Genomic DNA, 22,074 nt, shown 5'->3' with positions numbered 1-22,074 from the left:
GTTATAAAACCTATCTATTTAGCTCCACAATGATCACTATAGTCTTTTTCACCTAAGATGATCGGTATCAAGGTTCACTTCAAGGTTATCCATATTACGCAAATATTGAAATCCTGCAGCGCTATCAGAACAAAGTGTTAAAAATCCTGATCAATACGCCATGGTTCACACGGAACACGGAATTACACGAGTACCTAGAAATCCCAACAGTCAACGGGGAAATAGAAAATTCCTCTGTGTCGTACAAGCAACGGCGTGAGCCAGGTAACAACCATCTGGCTAAACAGCTCCTGAACACAACTGCCTGTTTCGGCTGAAACAACATCAAATCTTACTAAAGCCGCTGAGCTGATTGCAGATTTAAAAAAAAACTTTTAATCCGCTTTGCACTGGAGGGAAGTTGAACCTTAAATTCGAACTCCTATGTTCTTCTGATTAGATTCCTTGCGGGTGGGTCCAATGACAGTTTAACTTTCCCCCGAGCCAAACTTGACCTTCACTAGTTGGATTTTTATTGGCGGTCAAGCTGTAGATCCTGGCTACACGGGAGTTGCAGCGGTGGGAACAGTCCCGTCCTTTGTTATCATTAAGTGTCCCTTAAGCCATTTCCATGACATACTGAAATTCACGCGAGCAAAATCGCGAGCAAAGAAAAAAACCTATCAATTCTTTTCCCCAACAGATAACCCCCGACGGCAAGAAGAAAGAGTCCGACGACCAATCCGACGACAAGAAGGTGGTCCGTTCGGAGTCGGAAGAGAACCCTGTGGAGTCGTTCTTCGACTTGCTGAGCCGCTGCCAGTCGGAGCGCATGGACGAGCAGCGCGCCACGCTGCACGACAAGGAGAACCGGCCCAAGCCCAAGCAGCTGCAACGCTCGGCTAGCAGCGGCAACAAGAGCGCCAGGTGAGTTAAGCTAATAAGCTCTTTCAGGGACAGTTAGTGGTAAGATAGCCAGTTCCGCTGTGGTTGAAAATTCCGGGTGAAGGTTGCTTCCACCATCAAGTAAGGAGCTCGTCATCATCATTTCAGCCAAAGGACGTCCACCGCTGAACAGGCCTCCCCACGTCCACTGATTCAAAAATAAAAAATAAAAAAAAATAAAAAATCAAAATTATTTATTCGGTTTAGACCACAAGTGGCACTTATGAACGTCAAAATTCTACGTCAGATTTCCATGTTGATCGATTGGTAGCGGCCTGCGTCCAGCGCCTCACCTCACCTTTATGACGTCCCACGCTGCGTTTCCCGGTACGCGGCCTCCACTCCAGAACCTTGCTGCCCCATCGGCCGTCAGTTCTGAGTACTATGTGCCCTCCCCAGAAGAGGAGATGCAGGCCAAGAACCTCGCTGTGTATAAAAAAAGCAGGGACCACCCACACTAGCATCTTGACCGCGCCATGCTAACGCAGCTTTTATTTTGAACAGTTGGGGAGAGAGTTGCGTTACATGTCTAAATAAAGCACTCACTCGGCAGTCTTAGGGGTCTGTCAACAGGATATGCATTAGATTACGTCATAGCCACTATACTATTAAACACAAAGACTCGCGACAGACGGTACATAAATCATTATTGTAACAGAGATATGCGCACGCGCAAATTACTGGACTATCGTTACAAAGCAATGTGTACGAGTCATCGAAAATGTAACTTTAGAAGCTATCAAGTGCTTGTTACGCTGAACAGAACATACTGAACTTGAAGAAATCGTTTTCAATTTTTGAATAGGCACTTACAGGGCAGGTATGTACTACCACTATCCTAGACTGCATCTCTCTTGACATCAGATTACTTATATCTATACAGGGTGTCCCGTAATGTAACGTCAAGCCGGAACTGGGTGTTGAGGCAAGTTGTGCTGGTTATCAGAAAAATATAAAAAAAATCTATGTGGCATATTTTAAAAATAATAGGCATTTTAAAAAAAACAATAAATTCTACTCCAGGTGACGGTCCTTTTACTCGTGTTGCCACAAATCTTCACTTTTTCCAAATTTTTTTTTGTTATGTAATCCTGAATAATGCTTCTCTAAATTGTTATCAAAATTACAAAACCAGCTGCTCCAACTTGGATGAAAAAAATACATTATTCCCAAAAAAAATATCAAAATAAAAATTTTGCCTAGTTTAAACTGACTGTACTGAAAAAAAATTGTACTATGAAATCGGCAGCGCGGCATTGCAGCTGCGGCGTGTATACTGCAGATTTCATAGAGTTTTGCAGTTTGGCCTTTATCCGAAACTATCCGTAACTTTTGAATCAGTTACGGTTACGGATATCCATAACATCCCTGCTTGGTAAGATGGCCCTCTCCGTCCCGCTCATACCTTTTAAAATGGCTTCTCCACCTCACTTAAGCCAGAAACTTGAATTTTGGGCACATTAGAATAATAATTTTTAACCAAGGTAGATAAAGTTAAAAACGGGACTATTTCCAAAAAAACAAAAATTGTCGACAATTACAGCAAAAATTTACCAAGTGTTATACCATTTTGGAATCCTTACTAAATGCGCCAAATTATGACGTCACTTGCCACACTCGCGTAGTAGATTTTTTTTTCAGTACAGTCAGTTTAAACTAGGCAAAATTTTTATTTTGAATTTTTTTTGGGAATAATGTATTTTTTTCATCCAAGCTGGAGCAGCTGGTTTTGTAATTTTGATAACAATTTAGAGAAGCATTATTCAGGGTTACATAACAAAAAAAAAATTTGGAAGAAGTAAAGATACGGCAGCTTTTTTTCGGCGGTAGTCGGCAAACACGTACACATCAGCTCCCCAGAAAAAACTATTTTAAAAATAGTAAAAAGGATATTTTCTTAACAAATTCCACCAATAAATACTCTTAACACTTCGCTTTACAAGATATATTGGAGTGAAAGTTATCTAATGTGTATTTGGTGAAATAAGTGCACATACCTGCCGGCGACTGTTTCACACATTCACTCTACTGCACAAACGAATCGAGTCAGCTGCACTTTATCATGGACAGCCTTGGGAGCATTGTTGAAACCCAGCACGCACTCGAGCAGTCGCTCATGAAGAGGATGGCCGAGTTTGAAGCACACCTCCAAGCCACAAAGGCATCATCTCCAGCTCAAACTGAGAACTTGAAGTCCCTGTCCCGCGAGTTCTACACGTTCCGTGAGCACACGCTGGGTGTTGTGGATCTTCTGAGACGGCAAATTCAGGAGGTCAGCAGGGTCGTGGACGGCATCGAGGCAAGGCACCGCAGTAAATTTCTACTCATCACCGGTGTACCCGACGTTGACAATGAAGACCCACTGTCAGCCACCCTGACGTTACTGAAGGACAATCTTGGACTCCCCAACATCGCTTCGGCCTCCATCTCTACATGTCATAGGCTCGGGAGATTCAAAGAGGGACGCAGTCGGCCAGTCATCTTAAAGTTCGTCAGTCGGGAAACTCGATCTCTCGTATGGAAGAAGAAGACACAGCTAAAAGGTACTCCATTTGTCATCTCAGAGTTTTTAACGCGGGCAAGGCAAGCCCTGTTTTTGAATGCGCGGAAGCACTTTGGCATGAGGCGTGTGTGGTCCATGGACGGCAATGTGTTCATTAAGCTGCCAAACGGCGCCCGCGAACGAGTCTCCAGCTGCGAGGAGCTAGACAGGCTCATGGAGCGCCACAGCACAGTCATCCCAGTGCCCCAGGAGCACGTCCCGAAACGTGCAGGCCGTGCAGCCGAGCCTGCGGCGCGCGTTGCAAGTGCTGACGCTTCCATCCCGAAACCAGGGGCATCCAAAACGCAGCGGACATGCAGATCGAAGTAGTGTTGTCATGGTGTTTCAGTGTATTTTCACACAACTGTTTAAATTTTGTACTTCGCCTCCCATCTGCAACTCCAGTTGTGGGTACTCAGTTACAGTTTGTGCCTGTTTTTAACCGTCACTATTTCAATCCTTTTTTATTTTCAATTCAAGGTATTTTCACTGTTCAATAACTTTTTGTTTTCTTTCCGGTATTCCGGTGTTGTTCTGACATCTGTCTGACACTTCACCACAACTGACAGATGTGTCACGTCAGAAGGGAGGCAAAGGCATTTGTACATATTCTGTATAGACAAATAAGTCTTCTCTTATGTAACGTTGTAATAACGGTATTTCGATAACGGTATTTATTTACGTCATCACATAAATAATTTTCTTTTTGTTCTAGTAATCTAGCCTCAATAATTTAGCTGTACCTGTATTTTGTTATGCTTTTCCAGCAGTTAACGTTAGTTATTTTATAACGCAAATTTTCTTGTTTCTTTTCTTGTAAAAATAATCTTATTGTGAACCACTGTGAACAGTCAACCGGCAGGTCATGCGCAGCAATTAGTTGTAATAGGTTTAACTTCATGTAACTTGACTGGATAGTATAGTATTTTTTTTTCTTTTTAATTATTTGATATTATTTATTGTTATTATATATATTAGTACACAACCATGTCAGATGATGATGAATCATTCGTCTCCGCTAGTGACCACTCCTCCTCTTTTTACTCTCTGCACTCTTCTAACTCCTCGTCTTCTCTTCACAATTCTCTTCTCCTAGAACTTCAAAACTGCGACAACCTTCTCAATATCTGCCATATAAACGCACAAAGCATACCCCAACATCATTCCGAACTTCTTAACACTTTCTCTACGGATATAATCCACGCGTTGCTGGTCTCCGAGAGTTGGTTGAATCCAAATCTGAACTCAACATCATACTCACTCCCAGGTTTTGTCCTGATTCGGAACGATAGACTCGGGAAAAGAGGCGGCGGTGTCGCCATCTACCTTCGAGGCGATATTCCCTTTAAAATCATTCATACTACTCCCGGTGATTACTCTAACTCTATTGAATATATGTTTCTCGAAGTGCTCGTAAAGGGCGCTAAGGCTGTACTGGGAGTCGTATATTGCCCGCCTTCTGTCCACTACTTCCCCAAACTGGAGTCTGTGCTGGAATTAATATGTTCGGAGTATGCGCATGTTATAGTCATGGGTGATTTTAACACTGATTTGCTCAAGCCAACTCCACAGACTGGTAAGCTTCTGTCCATCCTTGAATCTGTCAATTTGTCTAACTTACCGCTGGAGCCTACTCATCACAACATTGAGACTGATGACACTTGGTTAGATCTGATCCTCGTTTCTTCTCCTGAGCTCGCATCCAGACATGGGCAATTGCTCGCGCCGGGTTTTTCACGGCACGATCTCATTTTTCTCTGTTATAAGCTCCGACCGCCCAAACATAAACCCGAGACCGTCTTCCTTCGAAGCCTTGCCAGGATCGATCAAGCGAAGCTCCAACTCGACTTATCGTCACTTGATTATAGTCCTATTGCTCGTGCTGATGATATTGATAGTAAAGTCAGTATTCTTAATGGCCTAATACTGCAGCTGTTTGACGTGCATGCCCCGCTGCGATCCGTTCGCGTTAAACGCCCACCGGCCCCTTGGATTACTAGCGCAGTGCGTGCGGCAATGGCGAAACGTGATCGGGCATTCCGCAGCTTTAAGGATAATCGATCTAGTGATAGGTGGAGCGCGTACAAACGTGCCAGGAACCGTTGCAACAACTTAACTAGAGCAGCGAAACGCCGTTATTTCCATGATAACGTGCTCTCCTCTTCTAGTTCTGACGTCTGGAAATTTTTAAAATCACTTGGTCTTGGCAAGGCATCTTGTATTACTCCTTCCTCAACTTTCACTCCCAACGAGCTGAATATACACTTCTCCTCGGCCACTCTTTTGGACGTCACTACTAAGCTCTCTACGATCTCCTATTTAAACTCTCTTCCTATTTCCACACATAGCTCCTTTTCATTCTCCCCTGTCACCGTTGATGAGACCAAAAAGATCATCCTCTCTATTAAATCGAAAGCTGTAGGCCCGGATGAGGTTAGTAGAGCGATGATACTCATGATCCTGGATAACTTACTTCCTGTCATCACCCATGTCATTAACTCCTCCTTTGACAGTGGGTGTTTCCCTTCCGCTTGGCGTCTGGCTCATGTCATTCCGTTGCCCAAACTCTCCAACCCTACCACCTTAAACCAATTTCGTCCTATCTCCATTCTACCCTTTCTTTCTAAAGTTCTTGAAGCGGCAGCTCACAAACAATTTTCAAAATTTGTACTCGAAAACCGTCTCCTTAGCCAATTTCAGTCTGGCTTCCGCCCAGGACATAGCACTACAACTGCACTCCTAAAAATAGTGGATGATGTCAGGGCTGGCATGGAGGAGTCACGGGTTACTGTACTAGTCTTAATAGACTTCTCAAACGCTTTCAACACGGTGGACCATGACATCCTTCTTGCCATTCTATCCCACCTTGGAGTCTCTCCATCGGCTGCGGAATGGTTCTCATCTTATCTCTGCGGTCGGAGACAGGCGGTGCGAGTCGGTCGAACATGCTCGGAATGGAGAGATCTTGCAACCGGCGTGCCTCAAGGAGGTATACTCTCACCCATCCTTTTTTCTGTCTTCATTAACATCCTAACTTCTCACCTTTCTTCATCCTTTCATCTCTACGCTGACGACCTCCAACTCTACGTACAAGCTGACCCCTCTAATATTTCTGATGCAGTCTCGCAGCTAAATTCAGACCTTCGCAGTATTGCAGATTGGTCGGGTAGGTTCGGAGTAAGGGTCAATCCTGGCAAGTGTCAGGCGATAGTGCTGGGGGGCTCTAGGCAGCTGGCTAAATTGGATCTGGGATCGGCTCCTAGTGTTGTCTTTGACGGAGTTGTTGTTAACTATTCTCCGTGTGTGAAAAATCTTGGACTCGTCATTGATAGCACTCTGAGTTGGTCTCAGCATGTCAAGGAAACCAGCAGAAAGGTGATTGGTACACTGCGGGCACTGTACCGCTTCAAAAACTTTCTACCCTCCAGCACAAAGACCTTGCTTGTGCGGTCCCTGATCCTGCCTATCATTGATTATGGTGACATATGTTGTACGGACATCTCACAGGAACTCCTGAACAAGTTGGACCGCCTCCTGAACAACTGCATCAGATTTATTTTCGGCCTCCGCAAGTTTGACCACATCTCGTCTTTTCGCTCACAGCTTGGATGGCTTCCCATTAGACAGCGTAGAAACATTCGTTCTCTCTGTATGCTTCACTCAATTCTCTTCAATCCTGACTCTCCACCTTATCTAAAAGAGAGGTTCCAGTACCTTCATTCTACTCACAACAGAAATCTTCGCTCTAGTCAGACTCTTCAGCTTGTCACCCCTCGCCACACCTCCGGCTTCATGTCTGACTCCTTCTCAGTCTCAGCAGTACGGCTCTGGAACGGCCTTCCGGCGAATTTGCGAAAAGCAACCTCCAAATTTACATTTAAAAAGGCTCTGCGCAATTATTTTAAAGACTAAAACTTTTTTCTTATCTCTGACATGTGTTTTGTGTACGCCAATATTATTATTATGTTTATGTATTTAGATGTATGTCTATTATATTAATATGTATTCTTATGTTATTTATTTTATCTAATGCTATGTAAGTATATTAATTAAACGTCATATTTATTGCACCGCCTTAGTCTCTCTACTCGACCTGTGGTTGACTGGCAGATAATGCCACCTGGCATTAAGTCCGCCACTGTACAATTGTATGTGCAAAAGTGTAAATAAATAAGATTTGTGGCAACACGAGCAAAAGGACCGTCACCTGGAGTAGATTTTTTTGATTTTTTTTAAATGCCTATTATTTTTAAAATATGCCACATAGATTTTTTTTTTATATTTTTCTGATAACCAGCACAACTTGCCTCAACACCCAGTTCCGGCTTGACGTTACATTACGGGACACCCTGTATACAGGGTGTTAGGTAAATGGGTATATGAGCCGACACTAGCCCATGTTAACATGGTCATATAAATGGTATGGTGAAGTCAGAAAATTTATATCTTCATTTTAACTATTTTAATTTTCATACAAATCGGATTTTGTAAAATTTATTTTGTATGAAAATTAAAAGAAATTTGATATCATCATTTTAATTTTTTAAATTTTCATACAAAATAAATTTTATAAAATCCGATTTGTATGAAAATTAAAATAATGAAAATGAAGATATCAATTTTCTGACTTCACCATATCATTTATATGACTATGTTAACATGGGCTAGTGTCGGCTCATATACCCATTTACCTAACACCCTGTATAAAAGAAAGTCGTGTTAGTTACACCACTTATAACTCAAGAACGGCTGAACCGATTTAGCTGAAAATTGTCAGGGAGGTAGTTTAGAGCCAGGAGAAGGGCATAGGATACTTTTTATCCCGTTCGAAATTAAAAAAAAGTCTGCTTATTTATTGCCATTAAGGCGGAACAAAGTTCGCCGGGTCAGCTAGTATCTTATAAAATATCAGTTAACTGATCAGCAACAGTTCCTATACGGATTCTAAGTGCAGAAACATCGATTGAAGACTTATTAGAAATTATTAAATTGAATGATAATATAAGGTTTTCATCGAAGACAATAAGCATCATATTATGTGATGACGTCATAAGAATATTAGGGGGTTTTGTGGGAACGAAAATCCCCTACCATCTCTTGAAGACAAAAATGTGAACTATAATGGAGAAGACAAACGCCTAAACCTAAGTCTTTTGTCCTAACTACTAATTCTCAAAACTTGATGACAATCTACCTTTCGACGTTGATGCCACTTCAAAAATATATGAGTTAGCACATATAAAATTTTAATAGTTAATACTCGTATTTAAATACAAATAATACCTAATAGTATTATTTGGAGAAGGCCTTTGTCCAGCTGTGGACGTCATTCGGCTGAAACGAATACCATTACAAAACAACTAGGTACGACATAAAAGAACACACGTTTGTATTTACATAGATATTGATATTGTATTCAGTATAATGTCATCTTTCAGTTTCGGACATGTAATGATTTATAAACTATTGATGTCGTTGCTTATCTCGCTCTAGTGGTGATAACTTTAAGATTCTTGCTATCGTCGCATTGTTTTCATAGCAATCGAATCTTTGAGTACAAGAGATATACATATTTTTAAGGCAATCGAATCTAAATCTAACGAATTGTTTTCAAAATGAATTTCTAATACAAGTATTACGTATTTGTGAGTTGCTGCAAGGCACAGTTACATAAAAATGTACTGAATAATTAAGTCATACATTTTACTCAATACTGATTTTGGTTAATGAAATTCATCGGACAGTACTTCACTGACTTTCTTTATTACATAAATACTTCATCCTGCTACCAATTAAAAAGCGAGCTCTCACTCAATCGCGCTCAAAACTCAATATACAAAAGCATTCTAGACTGCACTTAACACCAGGTGCGATTGCGGTCAAATATCTGCCTTGTTATGCATAAAAAAACAAAGCGTATAGTTTTCAGTGTATTTGTAAGCGAATTGAGCAAATCCATTATGCGATTTAGAATGCTTCATTAATACGTAATGTGTGCTGTAATAAGTTTATTGTCATTTATCTAGTAAATATGATGTACACTAGCTGCCGCGGACAACTAGCGGCGCTCAGCTCGCCAAGGCCGCCGGTAATTCGCCGCCGATACTTTGTTGACAGCGACGCTGTTATCGGCCTATCGCTCTCAAACCTTATCGCCAATCGCCCATCAACGGTAATCACTCATCTCCTGCTTTCCAACTAACTACACAACGATTGCAAACACACGCCAAACTTTTTGTGGCGAAACTCTGTGTCGATTACCCCCTCTCCCCCGAGAGTGATCGCTATCCTGCAGCCCTTCAGTCACATGGCTGCCGTGCGGTCGGCAGGTGGACAGTAAACATTGTTTCTGGTTTTAGAATTTAGTGAACTGCGCAAATGGATAAAAGTAAATCGGGGTCCCGGGATTCTGTGGCGTATGTACTCATTATTATGTATTTATTGCACTGCGATTGTCTCGAGGCCAAATCTCATTTGTTTAACGAAATGAAAAGTGTTTTCCTCAGTTTCAAGCCGCAGCGATTTTGAGAACCGTACTTATTTGAAGCATAATATCCCAATTTGTCCACTACACGAAGTTTGATTGAACTGCTATTGGCAAAAAGATGTTAATGAGTATGCTATGCATTACTGTTGATGTCTTGCAAGGTGGCTAATAGAAATGTACTTGTGATATCATGTACTTAGTTGATAGTGCCTACTTCAAGGGCTTCATTAGAAAAGGTTTCGTTAGTATTTAACCTTTGAAATATCCCAAATGGGTTCTTAAGTCATGAGGAAATATGAAGCGCAAATCGCATTATCGGTATAATGCAAATGACACCTCTAATCTGTCACAAACGTCAGAAAACTGGGAGCAATGAGCTCAGTATTTTTTGTTTTGTTTATTAAAGCAATAGGTTTTGAGATGAACCCACTCATCTATTGCTTTAATAAACAGATCAAATTAATGCAAGCGAAACCGGGAAAAATTAAAACATTATTTGTTTGGTTATGATCTTCACGAAATTGAGATAAGCCAAAAGAAGTCTTCAATTCAATACAGCGCGATATGATTGGTTTGTTGTCCTGCTTGAACAAAGGCCAGTTACGGCGGGGAAGCTCACCCACCCGGACTGTCATCAGCATACTGTGATCAAGATAACAGTAAAAAACGAAAACCTTAATTTGAAATGCCTGTGTGGAGATGCTTTCATATGTCTCTGGCGGATATTGCCACCAAAATTGGAACCTTTAGTGGGCCCTTTAGCCCTTTATTGAGAAGTAAGAAAGGGGCAATGAAAAAATAAACATGCATTATGCGCAAGAGTCTCGCTAACGCAGATTGCGTGCATTTCATGTTATTTTAGTATTTTAATGTTTCTTAAAAATCAACTTTCTGTACTGATCCATAAGTCTTTGATTCGCGTACTTATTTTTTTTATATTTACTTCTCATGTAAACGATTTGTTTAACTCGACATCTACCAGATTAGTTGAGTAATAAATAAATAGCCTGTGTCTGCTATTATATGGCTAAGATACATACATAGATTTACAAACAGATATGAATAAATCAAGAAAGATAGATGCGCACTTACCAAAATGATCACCATCTTGCACATTGAGCGGCAATCCGGGTAGTATGGCAAAGTTCACAAAATCACTCTCCCAAAGTCAATAATCACGCACGCACGAGATACTATAAAAAAAAATTGGTACGACCGTCTAGGCAAAGTTAAAACTCGCATAGGACGGGCGCAATGACATAGACAGCGCTAGCAAAGGTGCATAAAACTACTTATCATTAAAATAAAAAAAGGAACTGCCGTTGAGCATTACTTTTTGCAAAATGGCGAAACATTTTCTCGAATAATCGATCAAAAGTATATTATGTTGTTTTCATTAACATTCGCTTTCACAAAATGCACTAGAATTTTAAATCAGCAGAATAATATTGATCTGCATCCTTCGATATGTCACTAATAATAGTTTGCCACAAAGCATTTTAAAAATGCGCATAATGGTCTTTTACAATACAATTCAATGTGTCACCCTTGACCGGTTTCTGTAATTGAGTTCTCCATCGCCATAAATGCTGTAAATATTTTATTGTAATACTTGAGTGTCGCCTCACGCTCAATATTCCTGAAAACTTCGCGCCAGTTGCATGCATGCACTTGGCCCGAACACCATGGCGGGAGCTCCGGAAAAATCGTGAGTAGCGCTGAAGAACCTTATTAACTTGTCTCCTGTCAAACACATTATTAAATATACATCAAAGGAAACAATAAAAGTTTTGGGAAATTAGTTTCGTCAAAAATTCAAAGCTATAGGTATGTAATTATTTTGCCAAAAGATAAAAATGCCCTCTAAAAATTGTTTGTTTTGTATTGTGGTAATGTCGATTGGGATATTATTAATCAACCTTTAAAAGACTTTTTTAAGAAAATAACTTTGTTTTGACATACATAATTTTTATGCAATTTTAAAAATAACCATATTGCAACAATGTTTTTTAATTTGAAAAATCTAAGTAACTAGAAGTTTTTGTTAACATTTATTTTATTTATTAGACGATGCACGAACAGTGAACACCCTGTGTATAATTTCTATAAAAGTGTCATTCATACGACATATTTTAGTTTTTTTATTTAGTTCTATTTTTTAATTACCGAACAGCAATATAGCGGCTTGATTTCCTCTAAATCACAGTAAGTAAGTTCACACTTTCTTCAGCCTGGCAGGAACCAGGAATAACAAAATTCTAACTTATTCGGGTACGGCGTTTCCCCTATGTAATTATACCTCAAGTTTTTCCACACGTCGTGTTCATTTATTGATTTCAAAGTCCGCAAACAAACTTTCTAACACTAATGGTTGCCTTATTATTTATTCTGTTAGAAATTCAGTTTTGAGGCATTAATAGCAGAAGTTTGACAGGTCTTTTGTACGATTCTGCACTTAGGGCAATAATTTATGTTCAATAAGAATTTTATAAAGCGTTTAGTTTTTTCTGTCAGGTCTTTTATGTTGGCACAGAAACTTGCTAAAGTCAGAAAAAAGCATAATGACACCTCATCATTTTATGGGATTCTGATGCTTTTTGACCAGTTAATTTAAGATTTAATGAGCTTTGACCCTGTTACTGCATAGAGTTGTAATGCATTGGGCATTTCCATATAACCCCCTCACTCCTCCTCGTCTCTTGCTGCTCCTGTCTTGTCAATTATTATTGATTGCAATCATTGTCCCTAGCTATTTAATGTCGTTGTAGCTTATAAGTAACGGTTACGTGCACGTGATCACGGTACTTGTATGTAAACAAGGGCCAACTTACGCGTTGTTCCTAAATCAGCGACTGCGGGACACGACGCTACGCAGCAAGTAAACCAATAGCATTTCTTGCTTGCAGACTACAGCCCAAGCTGCGGTGCGAAGCGAGGGTGTCTTATGTTAGCAAAGAGCGCATCACGTTGTGTCTCGATCTATGCTTACTTAGGACACTGCTTTTGTCTGTACGCCTTTTGTGTTACGTTTGTGTACGCCTTAATTTCGAACTCCTCCTATGTTCTTCTGATTAATTTCGTAGCGGGTCCAATGACAGTTTAACTTTCCCCCGGGACAAACTTGACCTTCATTGGTTAGGTTTTTGTGGCGGTCAAGCTGTAGATCCTGGCTACACAGGAGTTGCAGTGGTGGGAACGAGAGGTGGGAATAGTCCCGTATGACATGTGACTGATAATGATGTAGTATAAAACAATATATTCGACAAGGATGTTTGTTTGTACCAGCTCCAACGAAGCGATGCTGGACATGATCACGGACATGCAGTCGTCGCGCATCGACTCGCAGCGCGCCGAGCTGCGCCCGGCCAAGAAGCTGGCCAAGGAGGGCAAAGGCGCGTCGCTGCCGGGGCTCCGCCAGCCCTCCACCGCCGCCAAGCCCGAGGACGACTTCCTCGACATGATCGCCAGGGTCCAGGTGGGTACTTCGACGACCAACACGGTAGGTATAATTCGTTTCAAAATCAAAAATCAAAATCAAAATTTTCTTTGTTTAGACTAATTAAATTAGTACAGTAGTACACATTTAATAAGGCGCGTCGTGAATCTTCGGCCACGCAGACAAGGACAACATTTTTCCGATTATGTTCCCCGTCGCACTTGCGCAAGCCCCGCCCATTTCATAATTACACTGCAGGCCAATTGTAACGGAATTACGGGGAATAAAATATTTATCTTTTTGTCAAAAAAAGTTTAATAGAGTATTTAAATAAATAAATAGACTTCTTAAAAAACAAATTATAAATACACTTGTGGTACCCGTCGTTGTTCCCGATTTCCATAACACAAGTGCTTTTGCTACATACTTTGGGATCGATCGGAGCAATGTACGCGTCTAATATGTATTTATTTATGGACTAGCTTTTGCCCGCGGTTTCACCCGCGTGAGATTTAGTTTGTCATAGATCGTCATAACTTATAGCCTATATTATGTTATTCTGGGTTATAAACAATAATACTGTAAAGTTTCATCAAAATCCGTTCAGTAGTTTTTGCGTGAAAGAGTAACAAACATCCAGACATCCAAACTTTCGCATTTATAATATTAGTAGGATTATTTTTGTGGGATGTATTTAATCCATAATTTAGAAATGTTAATATTTGCATGCTACAAATTACGATAATGCACTTTATTTTATTTATCATAACACCTTTAATATATCTACTGTACTATACTAAATGGCAAATAAATATTTGAATTTCCGAATGTGAGAAGAGTGAATGCTGAATCTATGAATGAATTGTGAATGTGTAGATGTACGGAGATTGGAGGCTCACAAAAATAAAACACTTTTTTTGCCACTAAGTGTACTTTTGTCTGCAACGCGTCTACGCACTCTAGAGTATGGCGGCTGACTAACATGTGTCACAGCGCGCGCAAACATGACGCGGCGACGGACCAATACCGGCACAGGAAGAAGACGCGCCGTGCGTGGAGTATCCCGATTGGTCAATAGCATTTCCCGCGCTACTTAAATTCGTCTTCTGCGCAGGTACATCGGTGAGCCTTATTAATTGTGTACTACTGTACTTGCAAATCGTCAAATGCTCTTAAGGAGCCTATACATGTCTCATTCTTTTTTTGCCCTACCAGCGCTTCGAGACAAACATTTGGCAAGTGCTGAGAAGAAGCGCCGCAACAAACTCAGTCACCACTGTCTGCCGGTTTAAAAATATAAAAAAGTAGGAAGTTACGATACATTCAGAAGCAAGTTACTTACCACGCGCTCCCGTTGATAGAAGGTGGCCTTTAAGACTCCCATCTAGCACGAGACCGCGTGGCAGTTTTGAATATATTTATTTAGTGCCGTGCTAATTTCTAGGTTAATTGTTGCGTTTTGATGGTATCCTTCCGTTTGGCCAAATTACTTTTCGCCAAATTTCACTTCGCAAACAACTTATCGCCAAAGTTTCATTTCCCAAATAAACTTCATAAGTGCCACTTTTGGTATAACTGAATAAATATTTTTGATTTTGAATCCTGTCTACTTCCCTAGGGCTCCCGGCTGGAAGACCAGCGCTCGGAGCTGCCGCGGCCGAAGCCCGAGGAGCGGCCCAAGACGGTGCCCGACGACGACTTCTTCGCGCTGCTGATGCGAGCGCAGGCCGGCCGCATGGAGGACCAGCGCGCTACGGTACCCACTCACTTCACTTTTTTAGGGCTCCGGACCCAAAGGGTAAAAACGGGACCCCATTACTAAGACTTCGCTGTCTGTCTGGTAACAACCGGACTATAGTAGATGACCTACTTTGAACTGTCCCAGATTTTTAGGCAGGCCTACGGACGAAAATCGTAGTAATAAATGTATGTTATTGATTCATTATTCTCGTATTTTCAGATCCCGCTGCAAGAAAATCGCCAAAAAACCGGTTCAAACTCCAAGAAGTAAAGACTTGGACGTTGGACGCCACCATGTTTTTGTTGTCACTTCGTCACTTGCTAGGCGGCTGCACTGAGCCGTGTGCTACTAATAATGACGAAATTTATAATAACTGCGACATTGCTCGAATAATTCGGAAATGGCTAAAAATAGGGATGGCAAGTATATGATATCGTAAATGAAACAACTGGATGATTTTTATTACGATTTTGAGCATTATCGTCTCAGTGACGCCACCTAGTAGTAGAAACTAGAAAATTTTCACACATGACTGTTGTTACGATTCGTAAAGTATACTGAGTCATAATAATATTAATGCACGTAACCTGATAATGGAATCTTTTCATGAATGTGGTTTATATAGACGTTAATGGAACCGGTTGCTCTTTCTGATGGTATATATTTGTATCGATTCCCGCGGGTGTTTCCCTCATATCGTTAGTAATGACTGGGCGTCCTCCAGTAACGTTTATGACCCTGACCCGACTTAGTTCCCGATTCGAAGACTTCGGTCTCTAAAGTAAGTAGTAAATGGAAAAGACACGTTTCCGCTGTCAGACCAAAAAGCTTCCATAGAGTCAATTATGGTATCCATAGACAATATTATCGAAATTTCATCCACCCAGTATCAAAAGTTTCCCATCGACCATACACCTATATTTACTTAGTGTAGTTATATAGGATTACGGACTAAGACTGGACGCCCTACCTTCATTTAGACGCGAGCCGCGTCGGAAGCAGACTAACTCCACTATTTTCGAAATATCTATGAAACAATTAAATAGCCACTGAATTAGTAAATAATTATCTTCTAATATGGAATTTCTCGTTAAGGTTACTCATTCAGTGATTATTAATTTATTACTGCCACAGCATTCCGTTTTAATTAATATTCAATTTAAATTGCATAATCAATGTTAGGTCGTAAGTATAATATTCATCGATGTACTCATTATGAATTTAACTTAGGTTTAATATATTTTATTTGGTGTTTTATTGTATGGACAAATGGACCCCGCTTACGGTTATTTATAAACGGAATTATAATAAGTTAGTTATTATTATTATTTGACTGCGACAAAAGTTGCACAATGATTTTGTATAACTATATAAATTTATGAACTTTTTATGATTGTTTACAACTTTTTGCTCTAGTTTGGCAATAATTTTTATAATTTTTTGATTTACAAAGACATAGTTTTAAGCAGTTCTTTGTAGGTGGTCTACTTTTGCCTGGTTGGCACTGGCAGGAATCTTCTGTCTCACCTTATTGGGATACATTCAGGGATCGTCCTCTATCTCTAAAACGATTCAGTATTGTTCTTATAAAAGAAGAATATCTTTGCTGTTAGTTTTACTGATAGTAACCGTCTCTGGATTATACCCTCTGAGCTAAACGTATTGTTTTTGGATACTTCGTACCTGATCTCTTCAAGTTTCTAGGGTCAGAAAATGTAGGAGATGTTAAGAAAGGTTTAGACTGTTTGTTGGGATGGATCCCGTTGTGGCGAGTTGCTCCTGGCGCCATCTGCAAATTATATAAAGAGACGAGAGAGACGTATGAACAATTTATCCAAGCTATCAATGAAGTTAACTTACTGTATTTTGACTACGGGACTATATTCGGTTTCATACGCAATTTGCAGCTGGCGGCACTGGCTGTCACAAGGTGCTTCGAGTGACACCAAGTGATATCAGATACCTTGTCTCACGCAGAAATAGGGTGCATGACATTATCCATTAATTGTGATTACTACCTTGTAGTGTCGAGGTAGTAAAGTAATCACAATGAGGGCTATCGTTTTAGCGCTCACCAGTTAGCGCCACTGTAGAGTAAGGTCCTGTCACTTGCTAGTAGCGAAGACAGTGGCGCCAACTTGTGAGCGCTAAAGTGGTAGGAGGACTATCGCATTTGCACTCATCAAGATGGCGCCACTGTAGAGTAAGGTCCTGTCACTTGCTAGTAGCGAAGACAGTGGCACCAACTGGTGAGGGCTAAAGTGGTAGGAGGACTATCGCATTTGCACTCATCAAGATGGCGCCACTGTAGAGTAAGGTCCTGTCACTTGCTAGTAGCGAAGACAGTGGCACCAACTGGTGAGCGCTAAAGTGGTAGGAAGACTATCGCATTTGCACTCATCAAGATGGCGCCACTGTAGAGTAAGGTCCTGTCAATCGCCAGGGGTGCCAACTGTTAAGTATAAAAACGATAGCCCTCATTCAATAATTTTGACCCAGCGCGATCAGTGCCGGACATCGGTTGCCTGTCGAGTGGCGGTGCCATGTACCCTCTCTCACAGCACCCGACGTGCAGCTTTCATTCCAGACGCATTTATTTTTTCTACTTCTTAGAAGTAATAGTAACTAGACGTATTCACTGATGGAATTGATAAACTAAGATTTGCAATGTTGTACTCTAGTACGTAGGTGACTATTATTGTAGGGTATATTGTATATTCCGACAGCAAATATTGTGATTATTTTCAAGTTGCGTAATTTTTCTGGTTTACGTGTGTCTCAGTCACTTTTTTTTAAAGGTTTTAAACCTTTGTTTGTCACCGGTCATCCGCTTTGCAATGGAGAGAAGTCGAACCTTAATTTCGAACTCCTCCTATGTTCTTCTGATTAATTTCGTTGCGGGTCCAATGACAGTTTAACTTTCCCCCGGGACAAACTTGACCTTCATTGGTTGGGTTTTTGTGGCGGTCAAGCTGTAGATCCTGGCTACACAGGAGTTGCAGTGGTGGGAACGAGAGGTGGGAATAGTCCCGTGTGTCTCAGTCACGCCTGGCATAAACGGCAAGCGCTGCTAGATCTTGCGCGCTTCAGATGAATTTTATCTTTACACCGACCGACTCAGATGCTTGATATTAATTCGTGTCTTGAGTTTTTTACTTATCACACGAAAAGGACGGGAGACTGGACTTTTAGAACTCCAATAAAACAAATATTATCAAAAACCTAATAAGATCGTTTCAAATAATAGATGCTGTTGGAATGTATCAAGAGTAATAGTGTTAGGGGTTGTGAATATTGTCTGGTTTTACGCCATCCCATGGTATATCACATTTTTAATAATAAATATAACTCTCTTAGAGGACTTTGGAACATTTATGTTAAGATTAGTATCACATAGCTCCGTATAAATAGTAATCGGTGCTTGCGTTATTGTCGCACAAATCTTACGCACTCGATCTGCTGCCTAAGATGTACATAATTGTATGTTGCTTTATTAATATACCACACCAAAACATTTAGAAATAATTAAATCAAGTGACACGTTCAGTTGACAAGGTACTGGACAGTAATTTGACATTTAAACCATAATAATGATTCGTGATTGTTTATGTTTATTGAAGTTTAAAAGCACTATTTGATTCTGGCTCAAGGCCACCGCGACTGTAAAAAGGGACGCGTAGCAAAACTACTTGTAAAGGCTTGTCACATGCCTTTAGGGAACAAGCCACTTTTTTATTATGGTTGTAATGTCGTACTACTTACTCGAATAGTGTAAGTAAGCGTTCGTTTGGTATAATTAATTAACTGGTGTTTTATGTTTTTCACGTTTGGTGTAGCAAGTAGCAATGTTTTATCTAAGCACGTAGCGGTAACGCGTGTCTGATGAACTATCTCGAAAGTTTTGGCCCGATTTACGGCCTACAATATTTTATATTATCTATTTTTTCTACTTCAGTATACTGTGTACAGTTATGACGATATCATTTTTATCGTGTCATTTAAAGACCGAAGCTGAGATGTGCTGCTATGTGATGTTAGGGGCTAAAGTCAAATTGTATATTAGCAAATGTGAAACAAAATTTGTGTTGGATCGGATTTGGGGATAGCCAGTTGGTGCGAAGTCGATCGCCGTCCATGGCCAGGAGATGTACTTTTGTAACTTTCTAATTCCTATTTCCATACGAATCTTCGCCAACCTTGCGAATCAGTCTGTATGCGATATGAAATTCGAATGTTCCAAAAATACTTCTTCTGTGGTGTAATGTACTAAATTATAAGAAGGGATAATAATATGGATAAACATATTTACTGTCTTTGATTTTAATACAAAAGCTGTTGCCCTTGTAAATACCATCCAGCGATTTTTGAGATTTGAATGTGAATAATATATGTAAAATTGACTCGTTTCTATGTAAACTTAATATTACTTGTTCGTAATTATGACATAATGTTGAAAACCATCAAAATTTCCTGTTGTCAAGGTCTTGCGCAGGCGATTAGTTTTTGATCTTCACACATGAGTGAATTTTAATGACATCAGATTTTTAGGAATCTGAATGCTCATTCAGTGTTAAAGAGATCTCAGATTAAAGAGGCCTCCAAGGAGTATTGCTCGTATATCAATGTTAGTGTTGCGAGTGTCACACAATGTCATAATATCATTGATACATTATTAAATCCTATTTTGACTTTAAGCTCTAAATCAATCAATACTATAAGTCAACTTTACAAAACCGACTGAAGAGTAAACTGTATAATATCTCGATCTATGTACTAAAACTTATTTTCTTTTTTTAATTAATACATATTTGTACCTTAAACAAATATGTAATGGCATTATTATAATACTCCATTTGAATGGAAGTTTAACCAAAACAATTTAGTAAAAACAAATGTGTCACTCGAAAATACAGTGTTATTGAATGTTTATGTGATCTCTATGAAATTGTATAAAAATCTATGTTGTTTAACACAACACCAAATACTATAATCAAAATAGTACTGAGTGTACTGATGCCAAACGTGTGCAGTACTTCCTATGTAATGTGGACTTGTTACTTCAAATTATCGGGTTTAAATAAAACTCAGCTTTAGTATCATGCTGGCATATCATCAACAGACTGAATCCGACAAATGGATGGTCAATCGAGGCTGCGGTGTTGCTTCACATCTACTGAACGCTGCCGATATATTAGGATCTGTCTTGAGTTTTAAACCCACGTCTAAGTTCACAATCACAAAGTGCTTTAACCAACAACTGCATATTACATAGGAACCTCTTCGACTACGTCTAAGAAATTGTTACTCTAGGACACTAATGAAAGCCAAATTATGCATTAAATTATAATAAATAAACTGTATTTTTATTTCTTGAGCACCCCACCAAATCAAATCAACAAGGGCTCTTCTACATTTGGTCCTGTCAAGGTCCGATTATTTTTCAATCCGTTTGTCTGACTAACTCCATACATAACGTCCGAAGCTCCTAGCCCGTGTATTTTGTGTAGTGATGATGTTTGTCCATCACGTCATATTGAGTAGAACAAATGCGCCAGCCGCACGCATCGAACGCTTTTTAGGAAAATGCGGCGCAGATAAGTGTACGTCCTCCTTTACTGATATAGATGACTCAACATCAAATAAACCGCACCTTCCGCGACGCGAACTTTAAAGATTTTCTTCTGACACAATCATGGTACCCCAACAATATTGGTGTTATTTGAAAGCCCAATAAATATCCTTAAAGAAAAATAAAATTCATTTTTAAATAAATGATTAACATTTACAATAAATGTGACTTGAAAATAGACCTCACTTTGGGCTCACCTCTGGGATCAATTAGACCAATTTTTATGGTTTTTTTATTTTACGTTGTGATAGGGATAGAGACATGCGATTTTTGGTTTTACGTATACACTACTACTTTTTTATCACCGGAAAATTTTTAACAGGTTATGTAGAAATGTGTGAAAATTATAAAGTAAAAAAAAAAAATTAAATTTTTATAAAGTTAATTTTTTTATTAAATTTTCTTTAGTCCCTATTTTACGCGTCACAGCTGGGCCACTCCGCTGCTCGTTCATTCAGTAGAGTAGTCGTACGCGCTCGCACATTGATCTGTCTGTCTCGCTCACGCCTTGACCACGCTTCCAGTGTTATTATTACTAATTTAGACCATTACAATGCAACATTTCAACTAATTTCAAGTAATTTTGAGTTGTAATAAGTGTTTCATTACACTTACGTACTTCTTTACGTGGTATTCTGACTGTTAACACTAATTGTAAGTTAATAATACAATGAAATACCTACCTACTGTGAATACGTTACGAATACACACCAATGTGTCGTTACGAGGCTACTACGACTTTAAAAGAAATATGTAATTTAAAGATCTGCCAAAACAGCGGCTTTCAGTGTTATCATCACAGAATAATAATAATGTATTACTTAGCTACCTATCTTAGGCTATTTTTATTGCAACATTTCAAGTAGGTAATTAGAATTGTAATTGAACGCAGGGCAAAGGACGAAAACAGTAATTTAGTAATTACGTAATACGTCACGTTGTATTTCTGTGAGTTTTTAACACTAGTTAATAATAATACCTACTGTGTAACTCCAATTGAGATCGCGCGTCGTTCGTAGTTCGTGAATTTAAGATCCGCCATAATAACAGCTGAGTGGTGCGAACAGTTTTAGATGGTGGTTTTAGTAGGCGCTTAGGTAAAATAATAAAAATAATTCAACTTTCCCTTCATACTTACCCGGGCTTAGGATCGGCCTTAGGACCGGCAAAATTCAATGCTTTGATAAGCACCCTGCATCGTGCTGAAGTGTGGCTGTCCCGGTACAGTCGCAAAACTGCACTACACAATTTCTCCGGCCAAGAATAATAATGCACGTATCATTAACACGTATTCACGTGAGGTGAATTGGTAAGA

The 22,074-nt window shown here is 39.8% G+C and overlaps 1 protein-coding gene across 1 annotated transcript in view; it reads left to right on the top strand.

Moving 5' to 3' along the window:
- LOC135086910 (G-protein-signaling modulator 2) overlaps positions 1 to 20,485 on the top strand; it is a 32,022-nt gene extending 11,537 nt beyond the window's left edge. The window contains exons 7-14 of the mRNA XM_063981729.1: positions 683 to 906; positions 2,995 to 3,731; positions 4,734 to 5,130; positions 5,815 to 5,899; positions 9,584 to 9,795; positions 13,239 to 13,428; positions 15,008 to 15,145; positions 15,350 to 20,485. Coding sequence (XP_063837799.1) covers positions 683 to 906; positions 2,995 to 3,731; positions 4,734 to 5,130; positions 5,815 to 5,899; positions 9,584 to 9,795; positions 13,239 to 13,428; positions 15,008 to 15,145; positions 15,350 to 15,400 — 2,034 coding nt within the window. The 3' untranslated portion in view covers positions 15,401 to 20,485. The remainder of the gene's footprint in view (positions 1 to 682; positions 907 to 2,994; positions 3,732 to 4,733; positions 5,131 to 5,814; positions 5,900 to 9,583; positions 9,796 to 13,238; positions 13,429 to 15,007; positions 15,146 to 15,349) is intronic.
- Positions 20,486 to 22,074: the final 1,589 nt, after the last annotated feature.

The sequence above is a fragment of the Ostrinia nubilalis genome, chromosome Z, assembly GCF_963855985.1.
Source record: "Ostrinia nubilalis chromosome Z, ilOstNubi1.1, whole genome shotgun sequence".
Classification (NCBI taxonomy): Eukaryota; Metazoa; Arthropoda; class Insecta; order Lepidoptera; family Crambidae; genus Ostrinia; species Ostrinia nubilalis.
The sequence above is the reverse complement of the archived record's forward strand: the minus strand, read 5'-3'. Positions and strand labels throughout refer to the sequence as shown.